General features: G+C 48.4%; 2 protein-coding genes across 2 annotated transcripts in view; one reads left to right on the plus strand and one right to left on the minus strand.

The window, feature by feature from the left end:
- LOC132461428 (insulinoma-associated protein 1-like) overlaps positions 1–5,471 on the minus strand; it is an 11,796-nt gene extending 6,325 nt beyond the window's left edge. The window contains exons 1-2 of the mRNA XM_060056514.1: positions 4,178–5,471; positions 517–654 (exon numbers count right to left, since the gene is read on the minus strand). Of these exons, the coding sequence (XP_059912497.1) occupies positions 517–654; positions 4,178–5,107 (1,068 nt within the window). The 5' untranslated portion in view covers positions 5,108–5,471. The remainder of the gene's footprint in view (positions 1–516; positions 655–4,177) is intronic.
- Positions 5,472–10,421: 4,950 nt separating this feature from the next.
- Positions 10,422–15,935, plus strand: rfc3 (replication factor C (activator 1) 3). Its single transcript, XM_060057538.1, has 9 exons — positions 10,422–10,637; positions 10,822–10,959; positions 11,115–11,182; positions 11,456–11,553; positions 11,780–11,961; positions 12,385–12,521; positions 13,431–13,529; positions 13,903–13,972; positions 14,368–15,935. Exons 1-9 carry the CDS (start codon positions 10,551–10,553, stop codon positions 14,557–14,559), a joined length of 1,071 nt encoding a protein of 356 aa, XP_059913521.1. The 5' UTR covers positions 10,422–10,550; the 3' UTR covers positions 14,560–15,935.
- The last annotated feature ends 949 nt before the right edge of the window (positions 15,936–16,884 follow it).

The following is a 16,884-nucleotide window of genomic DNA, read 5'->3' on the forward strand; positions in this document are numbered from 1 at the left end:
TGGGATGGGTTGTGGGGGTACTGTTTATCATTGACTGTCATGAATAATTTTTTTATTGTTTTATAATAAAACTTAAGCCAAAAGGCTATATTTGCATATTTACATGGCTGTCTCTGAAGATTTATATTACATAGTAATAATAACATTATTAAAAATAACAATAATAATAATGGTGATGATTACTACTGCATAATAATAATGATAATAATAACAATAATAATAATAATGATTTTGAACATTATTATTATGCATAGTAACATTAATGCACTGAGTTGGGGGGGGGGGGGGTGCTGTCGCGCGGGGCGGGGGGTCGCGAAAACAGTCTCAAGTCCAAAAGGGGGTCCCCTGAAAAAAAGTTTGGGAACCACTGTTAACGTATTCTTAATTCAACACTCTATTGGTTGGAACATTGATGACGTCACCGTGACTCCGCCCTCTCCCCACCTGGGTTGCCCCGGCGATGGCGAGAGGCAACACCCCAAACTGACAAACTGAGGCAATCAGCGGTGGACTTACCGAGGGGGCCGGGGTCCCGGGGTCAGCGATGAGGACGTCTTCGTGGGCGGAGCTAGTGATGCAGACTTCCTGCACTTCCTGGTTCAGCTGGGCCAGCTTCCTCCTCAGATGAACCGCGGGGGCGTCGCCGGGGCCGACCTGATTGGTCGAGACAACACTTTGAGTTCTAGTACTGAGGGGGGTTGAAATGGAGAGGCCCTGGGAGCTGGCCGACCCTGAAGGACCTAATATCGCACACACACACACACACACACACACACACACACACACACACACACACACACACACACACACACACACACACACACACACACACACACACACACACACACACACACACACACCCAATGGAATGATGGTAGGCCTTGTGTTGGCACTGAAATATCGCAGTTGGATCCTGGAACTTGTTTAGCTGCTGTCGTTCTGAGAATGTAGTACCCAGAATGCACCTCACCCTCTCCCTCTCAGAGACCCACCCCACTGAACCCCAACCCGACATCCTTTCAAAGGACCGATTTGAGAGAAAGAGAAAGAGAAAGAGAAAGAGAAAGAGAGAGAGAGAGAGAGAGAGAGAGAGAGAGAGAGAGAGAGAGAGAGAGAGAGAGAGAGAGAAGAGAGAGAGAGAGAGAGAGAGAGAGAGAGAGAGAGAGAGAGAGAGAGAGAGAGAGGCTCGTTTGTAAAGAGAAAAGGTAGCAGAAAGATATAAACAGGAAGTTCAGTTTCCAGAGGCGTATTAACCGGGTTCAGTCTTTGCAGATTCAGAGGAATCTATTAGTGGTCAAAGGTATTTAGATTGTAACTTACCGAGACCAATTGTGCTGACTTATGAGTAATTGCTTTCTTATTAAAATATATAATTGGGTCACCTTCATCTTGTTATCACCATCGAACCCTTAACCACCACTGATATAAAACCAATAACGCTGATTGATTTCACCGGCCCCCCCTGGCCCCCGCTGGCCCCCCTGGCCCCCCCCATTGGCCCCACCCTGCGGCGGGTTCGGGGGCAGACCTGTTCCTGCTCTTCCAGGAAATGAACCAACTTCTTTGTTTCCCGTTCCCCCACGTCCCACAATCCCGCGGGGCGGAGAGAGCAGCAGCACATAGGGCCTCTTTGAGCAGAGGGAAGTCCACACACCACCCCCTCTCCCACACACACACACACACACACACACACACACGCACATGCACACACACGCGCACGCGTGCAATCACACATGCATAAACACACGCACACACAATCAAGAACGCGCACACTCATGCAATCACACACACACACACACACTCACACACACACAAACAGTCACAAACACACAAACATACACGCAACCACGCTCACACAGACACGCATCCAGTCACACACACACACACCAAAAACACACACATACACAGACATCCATAAAACACACACACTCAACACAGACACACACACACACTCAGACACCCATAAAACACACAACTCACTCTTTTGTCTACTCTCATTGCCAAACCTTAAAATCTTGTTGACCATTTCAAAGCGAACATGGTGGCACTGGGCGCCCGGCAGCAGAGCCACTTCCTGTGTGCTGCTGCCGGCCCCATGGCTCCAGATTCCAGCGCCGTAGCACACAGAAGGCCCACTATGCACTCCCAGAGTTATTTATACACCAACCGAGCGGGACCCAGCCGGGCAGTGGAAACACACACACACACACACACACACACACACACACACGCAGACACACACACACACACACACACACACGCAGACACACACACACACACACACACACACACACACACACACACACACACACACACACACACACACACACACACACACACACACACACACACACACACACACACAGACACGCATCCACACACACAACTGTTAATGTCAATACTTTGTCACACACACAAACTGTATGTGCTGTATGTGTATGTTTATGTATCGTTTATAGTACGTACAGTATATCATACACCGACCCACACAAACAGACGCACATGCGTAAACAGGCACATGCAGACGCACACACGCGCGCACACACCTATACGCACACGCGCACGCTCACATACACACACGCGCACGCTCACATACACACACGCGCGCGTACACACAGACACTGGAGTTAAATGCGCTCTAAAAGTTTATTAAAAGTTAAAGCATCTCTCTCAGTCCTGGAAGTACTCGGAGACTAGGGAGAGCTTAATGTACCATTTTGTGTATTAGATTCCAGAGTGTTTCATTAGACGCTGATCTCTATGGGAATCACTGAGAATCCCAGCGCTGGGATTCAGTTAGCCGCCATACTGGGATCAGACGGCTGATGATGGATTAGCGAGACGAAGGTTGTGGACAGATGAGAAAAAAGAGATAAGGAGAGATAAATCCAACAGACGTAAACTCTCAACTATCCCTCTGGTCTTCGTTTGTCACTTAATCCTACTTCTATCCCTTCAACATATTTAGCAAAAAGTCAACCCATGGCATCATTAAAAACAATGCTTTCTCTGTGTAGCCTATTCTAAAGTTAATATTTTGATTATGAACTTTGTATCCTAAGTATGACTATTATTAAGGCGCTACCCTCTTCGTTAAAACCAGACTCCGCCGGGGCCAGGAATGCAGAACCAAAACGTGGGGCCTCTCAAGAGCGAACAGGTATTCAAATGAGCTCCGGCCGGTCAATAAGTGACTCTGAAAGCTCCTCGCTCAGACTGCTGAGAACCAGCCCTACAGAAAGAGGACTAATCCTTTTATTCCGGGCAGAGAGCGCGGGGTGCAGGAGGAAAACAACCCCGCGAGCCAGGAGCCAGGGGCCTCTCCGACAGGTGTTGGACCGGCTCAGGAGCGCGCTCGCACAGACGGACACCCGCTGGCACAATGCATGCTGGGAGCTGGAGATGCGAGGCCAGCACGCGGGGCCAGTTGGGGGGAAAACATTTTGGCAGAATTTTCTGCTTGAGGCCCTTTTTCTGTCTAATGCTGTTATCTTCTTCCATCTTGTATGCCACCATTTTTTTGTTTTATTTAACTTCTCGTGTCGTGTATTAAATTGGGATTTTTTATGCTAGACATATCTAATACAAATAGCATTGGCTGCGCCTTAGCTAACAAGCGTAGTTTGTACAATTTAACATTCATTGGATACAAATTAATATAATTCATAAATAGACACATTGTTTTAAAGTAATAGTCATAAAAAATATATAATTGGACAATATTGCCCTCTAGTGGCAGAACGGCCACCATTGCACTACAGTGAAGCGTAGCAGAAACCTGCAGTGTTCATTTACTGACTCCCTGCTGCATGAAACGAGTGGGTTGTATGAATGGGTGTATGGGGAGTATTTAGCCCATACAGAGTAGCTTTATGTGCAGAACCTCATACCAGAGCCTTCCTTTTTGCATTCATAAGCTTACAGAGGGCTTCTCTTTACTTCACTAAAAGCTGAACCGGCGAGGAGACCCAAATTTGTGATGTCACACTTAAATCGGACCTATCACAGCCAACAATGTTAATATTTGCAGATTTAGCGACTTTACCTTACAAACTTTAGCTTTTGGGCAGTTTCTAATGTAAAGTCGCTAAATAATCTGCACATATTTACAATGTCTGTCAATCTTGTTTCAGCGATAAACCTCTAATAGGTATAAACAGTGCATTTTCCTCCTCACCAGTTCATTGTTGTTCTTAGCTCCCTCCTCTTCCTCCTCCTCCTCACTGTCCGCGGACACCGCCGCCACCGGATCGACCGAGCTGATCACCGGGACGTCCCGTCTCCTTCTCAAGCACTTCCTGCTCGTGGCCAGGTTCCTACGGCAACGGCTGACCGGGAATCCCTCGTACTGCGACAGCTCAGGTATCAAATCCGCCTCCTCCGCCTTTTCCTGGTCGTCACGACAATCCTCTTCTTCGGTGGTGGCCGACGATGACGCGGACGCCGACGCCGAGCCTCCGGCGTCCGACTCCGCCCGTCGGACGACGCGGCCCGGGCGCCGGGCGCCGTCGGCGTCAAAGTCCCGGAACACGATGAAGCTGGGCTTGTGCTTGACCACCCTCAGGTGATCCCCGCCGGCGGAGCCCGCGCGTGATTCGCTCCTGGACCCCGGCGGCGGCAGCGTCGTCGTAGCGGTTGGGGGCCCCTGCGGCTGGGCCCCTGGGCCTCGGAGCGGGGATGCGTTGGAGGTCCGGACGGGCCCCCGATCCTCCGGCTCCGGTCCTGAGGCGGGGCGGGCCCCGGGGCCGCACTTCGGGCTCAGCATGTCTCCGTGCTCTGGAGCGGGCTTCACGGCCCCATCGGAGCCGCATACCCCCCCGCTCCTCCCCCAGGAGTGAGGGGAGCGGTCCGCCGGCCCCGCCCCAGCGCAGCCGTTCCTGGACCACGACAGAGCCCCAAGAGGGCCCCCACAATGAGCCCATTGAGGGGGTTCAGCGGCAGGTCCCGCCGGGACGTCCCACGCCAGGGTTCGGGCCCTGGCGTGGGCTCTGGAGGCCTGGATCTCCAGGGGGGTCGGAGGGGGCGGGAAACCGTGGAGGGGACCAGGGGGTGGGAGCCCCCCAGGGGACGGCTGGGACGGGAGAACCCGGACCGGACCCTCGTCCATCACGGACGGCGGTCGTCGACGTGTCGTTCTTATTTTGGGCTTCGGGCGTCAGGGGAAATAATTAGACGCTTACATTTGGGGTATTTTTTTTAAGTGCCGCCTTGGGGAGTACCGAAGTCGTCGTTTGGTCCTCGCGTCTTGCTCCAACAGAAGTCTCTAGATCGAAACGAGGAAGGAAAGAGAGGAAGGTATGAATGGATTGTTCACGTAGACATTCAGATGACCCAGGGTCACACGTTTAAAGAAGGCATGGCTGACCATCACCCCCGCTGGCGGTCCGGTCTGGGTGTGTCAGGATGATAATGAGGAGATCGTTACTGCAGCAGGCGAACCAGGCCTGATGACGCAGCCTTCATCATCCTCTCTCAACATGCTGTACTGCCCAGAACTGGAGACTAAGGCCCATTCCCATTTCTACCCCTTACCCCTTACCCTTACCCCCTTCAAAACAAGGGGGAGGGGTAAGGGGAAAGGGTAAGGGGTAGAAATGGGATTGGGCCTTAATTATTTTAAACTCAACTCTTAAGCTTTTATTATTCAATTTCAGATCCCCATTTCCATGAATAGGGTTTGCTTTTTTGCTTTTCTCAAATGCTAGAAGGGAACAAGTATCTTTATTTGAACCTGGGCTTTAGCGATACAAAAGGTCCCACCCGGACAAAGCAAACCTCGGCAACATAATTGTATTGCCAATAATAACATTATAGTTCAACAGCTTCTGACATATCACGTGGAGCTTTGCAATCCATGGTAAATAAAACAATGAGACAAAACTCCCAAAAATGTTTTGATTAAAGAAACATCTGGGAAATGTTTTGTCAGACAAAATAAATATGACTGAATCACAGCAATGTTGAATTGTCTAGACATGGCCCGGTTCGTCCAGGGAACCAAAACACCTTCATTGTCTATCGCTTTTCTGGAGAAGTGGATGTTGCTCATAGACAAAGGTGATAGGTTCTCAGCTAGTATTTCCTTTAGTGACATCGTTTTTTGTTCCATTGTGTTTGAAGTACATTCATCTATATTTAACATTGCACAAAGATGAACAATCACTTCGACCTTTGCGTTACAAGCAACCCTAACAATAAACAAACAACAAAAATGTTTACCAATGAGAACCATCAACCAGGAACTACTGACAAAACCTTGACCTAGGCTCTACCGTTTGGCAAACAATCCATTCAGGGACCAAAGACTTCATGAATTCACGAGTCATTAGTGCGAGGCAAGCATCAGACGTACCGGAGGTTCCTGACGCATGAGCTGTGTGTGGAGGTAGAGGAGATGACAGTCCCTTACATTCACAGAGTGCTGGCTGGTGGTGGTGGTGGTGGTGGTGGTGCTGGTGGAGGTGGTGGTGCTGGTGGTGCTGGTGGTGCAGCTGCGTCTGGGCTCGTTGTGTGACAAGGACAGCAGCAGAAGAACAAGAAAGGAAGCCTTTCAAATCAATCCAACTCTACACTTGAAGCTGAGAGGAGGAGGAGGAGGGATAAAAACAAGGTCACAGGAATGTTTTACCCGCCTACATTACCTCAACACACCCAGAGGCAGAGCAGCAGACAGGTGCTGTGTGCTGTGTGCGTGTGTGTGTGTGTGTGTGTGTGTGTGTGTGTGTGTGTGTGTGTGTGTGTGTGTGTTGGAGTGTGTCGGTCTGTGTGTGTGTGTGTGTGTGTGTGTGTGTGTGTGTGTGTGTGTGTGTGTGTGTGTGTGTGTGTGTGTGTGTGTGTGTGTGTTGGAGTGTCGGTCTGTATGTGTGTGTGTGTGCGTGTCGATCTGTCCCTGATTGTGTGTGTTTGAGGCGATGACGATAGGCAAGGAAGGCATACGAAAAACAATAAAATACCCCCGGAAAACAAAATGAAGAGGATCATTGCAGAGTGCCTGAACCCCCCAGAGACGTAAACGGGACAGTTAGACAAAGACCTTGAGACTGAGTTCCTCCTCTCCTCTCCTCCACTCGTTCCTCCTCTCCTCCACTGGTTCCTCCTCTCCTTCCACTCGTTCCTCCTCTCCTCCACTGGTTCCTCCTCTACCTCCTCGTTCCTCCTCTCCTCCACTGGTTCCTCCTCTACCTCCTCGTTCCTCCTCTCCTTCCACTCGTTCCTCCTCTCCTCCACTTGTTCCTCCTCTCCTCCACTGGTTCCTCCTCTACCTCCTCGTTCCTCCTCTCCTTCCACTCGTTCCTCCTCTCCTCCACTGGTTCCTCCTCTACCTCCTCGTTCCTCCTCTCCTTCTACTCGTTCCTCCTCTCCTCCACTGGTTCCTCCTCTACCTCCTCGTTCCTCCTCTCCTTCCACTCGTTCCTCCTCTCCTCCACTTGTTCCTCCTCTCCTCCACTGGTTCCTCCTCTACCTCCTCGTTCCTCCTCTCTTCCACTGGTTCCTCCTCTCCTCCACTGGTTCCTCCTCTACCTCCTCGTTCCTCCTCTCCTTCCACTCGTTCCTCCTCTCCTCCACTGGTTCCTCCTCTACCTCCTCGTTCCTCCTCTCCTCCACTGGTTCCTCCTCTCCTCCACTGGTTCCTCCTCTACCTCCTCGTTCCTCCTCTCCTTCCACTCGTTCCTCCTCTCCTCCACTGGTTCCTCCTCTACCTCCTCGTTCCTCCTCTCTTCCACTGGTTCCTCCTCTACCTCCTCGTTCCTCCTCTCCTTCCACTCGTTCCTCCTCTCCTCCACCGGTTCCTCCTCTCTTCCACTGGTTCCTCCTCTCTTCCACTGGTTCATAGGTGCCCCACACCAGTCTGCCTCACGGCGAGAGACGTTTGCCTCGACGTGCGCATTCCTCAACGGCACATGAGGTAATGCTCTAGATCTCTGTCTCTCTCCCTCCCTCCCTCCCTCCCTCTCTCTCCCTCCCCCACCCTTTCCCACCTCTGCCCCGAACAACAGAGAGGTTCTCAGAAACGTACTGTGCGGGGCTTGCCTCCCGAACCCATCCCGAAGCTTCCAGTGTTCAGGCCGGCCCCTGTCTCTGAGTGTGTTTCAACACCTCTGGTCCAGGGACGTCGTTAGGCCTATTTTGGGGGGGGCTAAGCCCCCCAAAGATGTTCAAAAGCCCCCCCTACAAAAAAGATTATATATAATTTTTTTTACAAAAAATATATATATTTAGTTTTTTGTCAAGGAAATCGTAACATGCCTACACTTAAACTAATAAGCCAGAGTATTAGTTGAAATAAATACTAATACAATTATAAGTTGTCTTTTGGATTAAAATAGTTTCCGAGAGAGCTGGCGGGAGGGGCTAGGGGTGAGGGGTCATTTAACGTTACATTTTCTGAAGGGTCGGCGTCAGGCAGAGTAAGAGAAAACAGGCCCTGATAGAGGCTCTGCTGTACTCTCTACTGTAATATGAATTAAAGAACCACTTTAAAGATGTGATGAACATTTTTCACATGCATTTCGGGCACTGCTAGGGGCTAAGCCCCCCCAGCATCTAAATCCTAGTGACGTCCCTGCTCTGGTCAGGGCTGCTCCTCTCTCAGCAGCCTGAGCCTTCAGACGGGCTCTGCATGTTTGGACCTGTTGGCCTCTGAGGACCTCAAAGGGGACTGCAGCTTAGGTCAGGTCCAAGACTTCTTTGGGCCATAACTCATTCGTACATTTCTGCTTTTACATTTCCACTGCTTTGTTCCTACAATACTTACAGTACAGATACTTTTTAATCATTTATGTAACCGATGTTCATCAAATCTACAGACGTTTACATACATCCTCATATGATAGTTTGTATAAATAGCCGTACCTCTTTAGTAAATCTGCGCCCATATACGGCTTGATAAATTCTGAATCACGGCTGTGAATAAGTACAATAATATGTGCGATCCTGTGTTGTATCTTGACACTACCTGCCAACTCATAGATTCCTCTCTAGTCTTTAAGCTTAGACGTAGCCACCGCAATGAGCAAGCCATATTAATTCACCACAAGGGCAAGGGTTAGGGCTACAGTATATTTCAACACAAGTCCCGCTTGCCTGCCGCAACACGCTGCTCTCTGTATATCTGGCATTCCTCCGATGCTAAACTATAGGCAACCACGTTAAACGTTGAAGGAGCAAGTGAGCATTACCAAGGAGAACACAAGAAAGGAGGAATTACAGGCAAAGTGAGGAGAAGCCACATGAAGATCACAATAACACTTTAAGCTTGGTTGGTGTTTAGAAATCTTGCGTCAATCAGGATCCATGGATGAATGGGTATATCAGGATGTGTGTCACTGGTTATTAGTTTTCCTAGTCTTACTAATCATGGCATCTATCCAGTGTGTAGCACTATGAATAACAGATCCTCACTTTGAAAACCAACTCAGGCCCAGGGGAATGAGACTTTGCTTTGCAAAGATTTATAACAGAAACAAGTTAACACTGTTTTGGATTTGATTTTACGAGTATGTTTTACAAGATCATTTAATATTTACTAGCAAACATTCGTTATTGCAGTTTAATGAACTATATGTATATGAAGACATAGTACAAATACTATAAAGAAGTCCTATATATTTGTAATATGCCACATTTTGTCTATTTCCATAGTTATTCCATGTTCTTCACTGTACTGTATCTCCGTCATGTAGCCACAATGATCTGCAGATTTCTAACTGTAAATATCATTCACAATACCTGAAGCCTTACGTGGGTTATTAATGGATTATTTTCCTACTTTAAACCTTGGCTATCAGCGTTGGAAATTATGATAAACCGTTTGAGACCGATTTTATGTCCGGCATTACCGTGTCAAAATGAATAAATTAAATAAACGGAATTCTTCCACATCATCAACCAGCCCTGGAGCCTGAATGAAATCACAGTTGGCAACAGAGAAAAAGCCAATTATGGGATGTGGAGCTTCTACCTTGAAGCGTGTGTCTGTCAGGCTGAGCTGGAATGCATCAATCTGGGAGGAGAGAGGAGAGGAGGGGAGAGGAGAGAGGAGAGAAGGGGAGAGAGGGGGAGAAAGGAGTAGAGAGGAGAGGAGGGGGGAGAGAGGAGTAGAGAGGGGAGAGGAGAGGAGAGAAGGGGAGAGAGGAGAGGAGATGAGAGAAGAGAGGAGGGGGGAGGAGAGAAGGGGAGAAAGGAGAGAAGGAGAAAGAGGAGAGTAGAGGAGGAGGGGAGAGGAGAGGGCTATGTGAGTATGGCTGATGCCCACTTAATTTGAAATCAAGTGGAAATAATTTGCTATTAGATATAATACCAGCAATTACACAGTTTACAGACGTTTGACAGTTTAATCAATTTTCCACGTTACTTGACATCCCTTCAACTGAAAATCCATTTTAAAAATACCGCGGCCGTAGTCTTTTTGACCATCTCAGCCTCCTGTAGCTCTACCAGAAGCCGGAAACAGCAACCCGCGCTAGAAAAACTTCGCGGGAGTTTATGACAGAACAACAACAGAGGACTACTCAGAAGTAAACAAATCTTACTTCACGTTTAAAACAGAAATGAGTCTTTGGGTGGACAAATACCGCCCGGCCTCCCTGGGGAAACTCGACTACCATAAAGAACAAGCAGTGCAGCTGAAGAACCTGGTGAGTCCAACAAACTGCGGGAAACAGGCTAGTTTGCTAGGCTAAACACTGCCCACATTGACCTGATGGATCGATTCAGCACGTGTCTTTAAACGCATATAAAATGTAACTTTCGGCATAAGACTTCGCTAGATATGAGTTGTGTATATAGGTCGTTTGATTCAGTTTGCCCATGTTTGTTCAGGTGCAATGTGGAGATTTCCCCCATCTCCTGGTGTACGGACCGTCGGGCGCAGGAAAGAAGACCCGCATCATGTGTCTCCTGAAGGAGCTGTACGGAGCCGGGGTGGAGAAGCTGCGTATCGAGCACCAGACCATCGTTGTAAGAGAAGCGACCAACTAACAGTTTATTACGGTGTTATGTTATGTACCAGATATGTCAGATATGGTACTGATGCTGTACTCTGTTTATGATCACTTTGGATCGAAGATAGTGTCTTTCTTTGACTCATCTGCCTTTGCATTTCTCGTCTACAGGCGCCCTCGAAGAAGAAAATAGAAATCAACACGATAGCCAGTAACTACCACTTGGAGGTCAACCCGAGGTACACACATGTTATCTTCTATAAGACACACAGCATTGCTTTGAGCTTCCTACATGAGTCGGTGTTGTTGACTTGTAGGGCTTGTACCGCAATGACCACCTCCATTATGGAAGCACTGAATGTTAGTCTTAATTTATAATGGTTACGTTAGCCAAGGTTACAGTGTATTTAGGTTGATTAAGGATCTGAGTCCTCAATATGTCCCCAATATGGGCATGAGTATCGCAAACACTAAATCCTGTGATGTACGAGCCCTGTTCTGTGCTGCCTCAGTGATGCCGGTAACCAGGACCGCGTGGTGATCCAGGAGCTGATCAAGACGGTGGCCCAGTCCCAGCAGATCCAGTCCAGCACACAGAGGGAGTTCAAAGGTCAGAAGCTAACGTCTCAAGCCTTGAGAGGCCAGGGCTCACCGAAACAGGGCCTACAATGTACAAAAACAAAGACAATGAGTTATTTACTGATTAAAAGTTTCGTTTTATTCTGAAGTTTAATAATTGTGGCGCAGTTAATTATGTCTGACCGGTCTGTGCATTAGATATATCAGTAGTGGTAGTAGTATGATCTTAACCCCAGGTCTCTGGTTCCTCCTCTCAGTGGTGCTGCTGACCGAGGTGGACCGCCTCACCAAGGACGCCCAGCATGCATTGCGTCGCACCATGGAGAAGTACATGGGCACCTGCCGCCTCATCCTGTGCTGTAACTCCACCTCCAAGGTGATCGGGCCAATCAGGAGCCGGTGCCTGGGCGTGCGAGTGCCGCTGCCCAGCACCGAGGAGGTAACGCCTCCAGGCTGCAGACCCGACTGATGTTCACTGTGAAGCCCCTTTAAGGCTTTTAGTGAGCCCGTTACAGTGCATGTTAAAGAGGCTTCCTTTACATGCACTGTAACTGCTGGACTCCCATGTTCGAAATTACTAATTTTTTTATTGATATTAGCAATATTGACAAAATTATAATAAATGTTACATTATTTTATGACGTACCTCTAGAGAAGCTCTTAATAACAATGGATAAAAGAGAACACTTTATTATGATATAAGGATAATCTAAGGACATTTAGTCCAATAGCAATGTTCACCTAGCATTAATTAATGTTATCCACTGACAGTCACCTGTGATCACAATTCACCCTCCGTCCTCCCTATACGTTTTGTTCTCTCCCCTGTGGTTGTGCCCCATCACATTGTGTGCTGGTGCAGGTGTGCAGCGTCCTGTCGACCGTGTGTAAGAAGGAGGGCCTGTCCCTGCCCTCGGAGCTCGCCCGGCAGATCAGCGAGCGCTCGGGACGCAACCTCCGCAAGGCGCTGCTGATGTGCGAGGCCTGCAGAGTGCAACAGTAAGTCTCTCGCTCTCTCTCTCATTCATATATATATTCTGAGGACCAAAAGCCGCCATGTCTCCCCCGGCTAAGACCAACTTCTAAAAACCAATTCAAACGTACCTGTTCACCTGTCTATCGTCTCTAGTTAATTGAGGCCGTGGCTGCACTGCCAGCCTGACGCCATGAAACAGGCTGCTCATTGATATTCCTTATTTTCCAACTGAAGACCCGATCGGATGAGTTTCATTCAGAAGGTGTTCGGGCGCGTTACTGTGGAGTTCATACTGATTAAAGCCCCGACACAGAATGGAGCTCCCTTTGACCGAAGTGTAGTTACTTTTAACGTGTTGTAAAATGCATGAGGATGTCTTACTTTGAAGACGGGGTCAATGGCTGATTGGTCTGTTCACTTCCTGATTGGTCTGTTCACTTCCTGATTGGTCTGTTCACTTCCTGATCGGTCTGGTCTCTTCCTGATCGGTCTGGTCTCTTCCTGATCGGTCTGGTCTCTTCCTGATCGGTCTGGTCTCTTCCTGATCGGTCTGGTCTCTTCCTGATCGGTCTGGTCTCTTCCTGATCGGTCTGGTCTCTTCCTGATCGGTCTGGTCTCTTCCTGATCGGTCTGGTCTCTTCCTGATCGGTCTGGTCTCTTCCTGATCGGTCTGGTCTCTTCCTGATCGGTCTGGTCTCTTCCTGATCGGTCTGGTCTCTTCCTGATCGGTCTGGTCTCTTCCTGATCGGTCTGGTCTCTTCCTGATCGGTATGGTCTCTTCCTGATCGGTCTGGTCTCTTCCTGATCGGTCTGGTCTCTTCCTGATCGGTCTGGTCTCTTCCTGATCGGTATAGTCTCTTCCTGATCGGTATAGTCTCTTCCTGATCGGTATAGTCTCTTCCTGATTGGTCTGCTCTCTACCTGTCCTCCAGGTATCCCTTCTCGGTGGACCAGGCGGTGCCAGAGACGGACTGGGAGGTGTATCTGAGAGAGACGGCCAACGCCATCGTCAGCCAGCAGAGCCCTGCCAGGTAAGCAGAGAGACAACCACGAGGGAATCATCCTAGCTGGAAGACTTTGTTCCCATTTCTTTTTTATAATAATAATAATAAATTTAATTTAGAGGCGCCTTTCAAGACACCCAAGGTCACCTTACAGAGCATATAGTCATCATTCAAAACTATGTAAAACAGACTAGGAATAAAAGGAAAACAGGTTAAACATGAAGAATAATAATAATTAATAACACTCAAAGACGCCTAAAGTGAAGGGGGGACCTCACTAACTATTAGATTAACCTGAATTGAATACAATTATGAATGAACCAGTTTCTGTTTATTTTTCTTCCATTGACAGTCGTGACCAAGCCAATGTTTTTTTACCGTTTCCTTTTCTGTTCTTCAGGTTAATGGAAGTACGAGCCAGACTCTATGAGCTCCTGACTCACTGCATCCCTCCTGAGATCATTATGAAGGTACGGTGAACCCCCTCCTGCTGCCGTTATCCCCACTGAGCGCGTTCACATGCAGACGGAATTTGAAATCATTCATCTATTTAGGGCATTGTAATGTTATTGGTTAAAACTGCTTCTGATTACTGTAATCTAGTTAAAGCACCAATCAGGTTATGTTATGCAAGTATCTTACCTTGGCATGGTTTTAAGTTTATACACACACACACACACTTTTTTTCTAGGCAAATACTGCAGGAGAACAGTTCACAGGTGTTCTGTTCACACCTCTTGACTTTAGCGGTCCTCTACCCCACTGACCTCAACGGCCACTGGCGTCAGGCCATGGTCCCTGTGGACTCTCCCCCGTGTCCCCCACCTCTAAGCGGGCACTAACCTCCGGTCCGGGTGCGTTGCAGGGTCTGGTGGCCGAGCTGCTGAGCAACTGCGACGGGCAGCTGAAGACGGAGGTGACCCACATCGCGGCCTACTACGAGCACCGGCTGCAGCTGGGCAACAAGGCCATCTACCACCTGGAGGCCTTCACCGCCAAGTTCATGGCCATCTACAAGAAGTTCATGGAGGACGGCCTGGACGGGCTCATGTTCTAGAGGGACGGGGGACTCATGTTCTACAGGGACTTGGGGGGAGGGGGGGGGGAGGGGGGGGGGGGGAGAGAGAGGAGAGGAGAGAGGGGGAGGAAGGAGTAGAGAGGAGAGGAGGGGGGAGAGAGGGGAGAGGTCCCCTTCGAGGACCAGGGAGAGGTCCCCTTCGAGGACCAGGGAGATCTCGAAGGGGGGGAGGACCAGGGAGAACTCGAAGGGGGAGCCTTTGACAAACTGAGGAGGTGGATGATGATGATGAAGAGGAGGGATCACGTCTCTGTGCAGCACTTGGAGGGTGGATAAGTCGCGGTCTTGGTATCGTGGCTGATAATATTTCACTGAAATAAATGTTACGTTATTTGTACATTATTTTGATTTATTATGCAGGCATGACATTTAATGATAGGGCCATGATGAGTTCCCTCTAATTTTATAATTGGTTCATATTTTTTTATGGAAATCCCATTAGTGGTAGAAGTGATTGTACAGTACCATTATGGTGCATTATGAGATATATTAATTTCCTCAAGGCAAATTATTGAGTTTACATTTAATAAGTGCATGGTTGGCAGAGTTTTGTAGAAGGCAATACTATTTTGCAGAGGTGCACTCAAACACAAAGAATAGAAAAACGCATTCTATACACAATGTCAAATAGTCAAAATTATTAATGTACATATATAAGTAGTCTGTGTTCCATTACAGTAAGCTATAGATAGGGGAAATTGTAAGGGTTAAATACATATGGGCTACCAAAACAACATCAACTTGTCAGATTCTTCAATACATATTGGAGGATCAATGGTTTCCTTTATAAGGTGACTTTGCTACACAATAGAACGTGTAAAAGAAAAGTGTAATCTTGACCTTCTCCTGTTTTCTGAGTGCCGTTAAACCAGTAGGTTAGCCATACGTTAAACGTGATATTAGGCCACCAGGTGAGTGTGATTAGACATTACAGACCTTTTCCCTGTGTTTTAGTGACATCACAAGTGGGCGTGTCCACCTAGATGTATGATGGAGAGATAAGCAACATTTGCTACGGCCCGTCTTACATCTAGGTGGACACGCGCACTTGATGGTGAATATTTGGTCTGAACTAGGCTTAACTGAACCACAGGTAAAGGTAAAAAGCTTGTAATGGCTAATCACGCGTCGCTCACACCTGGTGGCATATTTAACCTAACCTCCTCCCTATGACATAGTTTACACCGTATCCAAGCTAATGAACTCCGATATAAATGCTGTTATGAATTGCAAGTCTTTTCATTGAAATTTAATCGTCTAAAACCAAAGTTAACTCCAGCAGCCAGTCACCCACACACACCCACAGTAGCGATCAGACACACATCCTCACACAACAGCCAAACCCAGACCTTAAAGGGGACATATTATACCACCAGGTGTGAGTGTGATTAGCCTTACAAGCCGTTTCGAAAATCTGCCCCATATGACATCAGTAGTGGGCGTGTCCAGCTAGATCTGCACTGGATAGATGAGCATTGTTTACCTCAGTCCACTGGGTAGGCTGGTAGACTGATCTATCCAGCACAGATCTAGGTGGACACGCCCACTAGTGATGTCATATGGGGCAGATTTTCGAAATTGCTTGTAAGGCTAATCATACTCACACCTGGTGGGATAATATGTCCCCTTTAAAACAAAACCAAAGCGTTTAACTACAGCCCAGCGCCGTCAGTAACACTCGGTGCGTCTCTTCGCCGCGTAATAAATAATGAGTCCCAGCGTGATGAGGAACCCGGAGCCCAGCAGCGTGAGAAACCCCAGCAGAGGCCTCCGGGTCAGCAGCTGGCAGTCCAGGCAGGGCAACGGGTCCCGGGGGCACTGCTGGGCGGGCAACCCCGCCACGGGGAAGCCGTTGTGCTCGATGATGTTGCGGTAGTTGGAGAGCGACGCCTTGACGATAACCTCGTCGTGGACCTGGCCGTACAGTCCGAAGCCCGGGTCCCGCATGTCGCTCAGCGCGTAGGCGAAGTACCCCTTCAGGTTCACCCCGTCCAGCGTGGAGGCTGGACGCGATACAACCGGAGAGGCGCGGGAAATAAACAAACGGAAGGAGATGGATTAGGTTACATAACCTTTTTGTCCATAGACAGTGACGGAACATTATTTGATGACTATATGCTCTGTAAGGTGACCTTGGGTGTCTTGAAAGGCGCCTCTAAATTAAATGTATTATTATTATTATTATTTGATGCGCTCACATTACAGCACATAATATTCTCCATAATAGTAACTAAACCGCCACTAAAATGAAGCCCCAGGAACCTCAGAAAACAACAAGTGGTCAATTTGCGGTTGCTGATTTGT

The sequence above is a fragment of the Gadus macrocephalus genome, chromosome 7 (assembly GCF_031168955.1).
Source record: "Gadus macrocephalus chromosome 7, ASM3116895v1".
NCBI lineage: Eukaryota > Metazoa > Chordata > Actinopteri > Gadiformes > Gadidae > Gadus > Gadus macrocephalus.

What these genes read in the sequence shown, in the direction of transcription:
- rfc3 (XM_060057538.1), top strand. Translation starts at nt 10,551, where the DNA reads ATGAGTCTTTGGGTGGACAAATACCGCCCGGCCTCCCTGGGGAAACTC. An exon ending in CACACAGAGGGAGTTCAAAG is followed by an intron (nt 11,554 to 11,779) that starts GTCAGAAGCTAA and finishes TCCTCCTCTCAG; the next exon opens with TGGTGCTGCTGACCGAGGTG. An exon ending in GAGGCCTGCAGAGTGCAACA is followed by an intron (nt 12,522 to 13,430) that starts GTAAGTCTCTCG and finishes CCTGTCCTCCAG; the next exon opens with GTATCCCTTCTCGGTGGACC.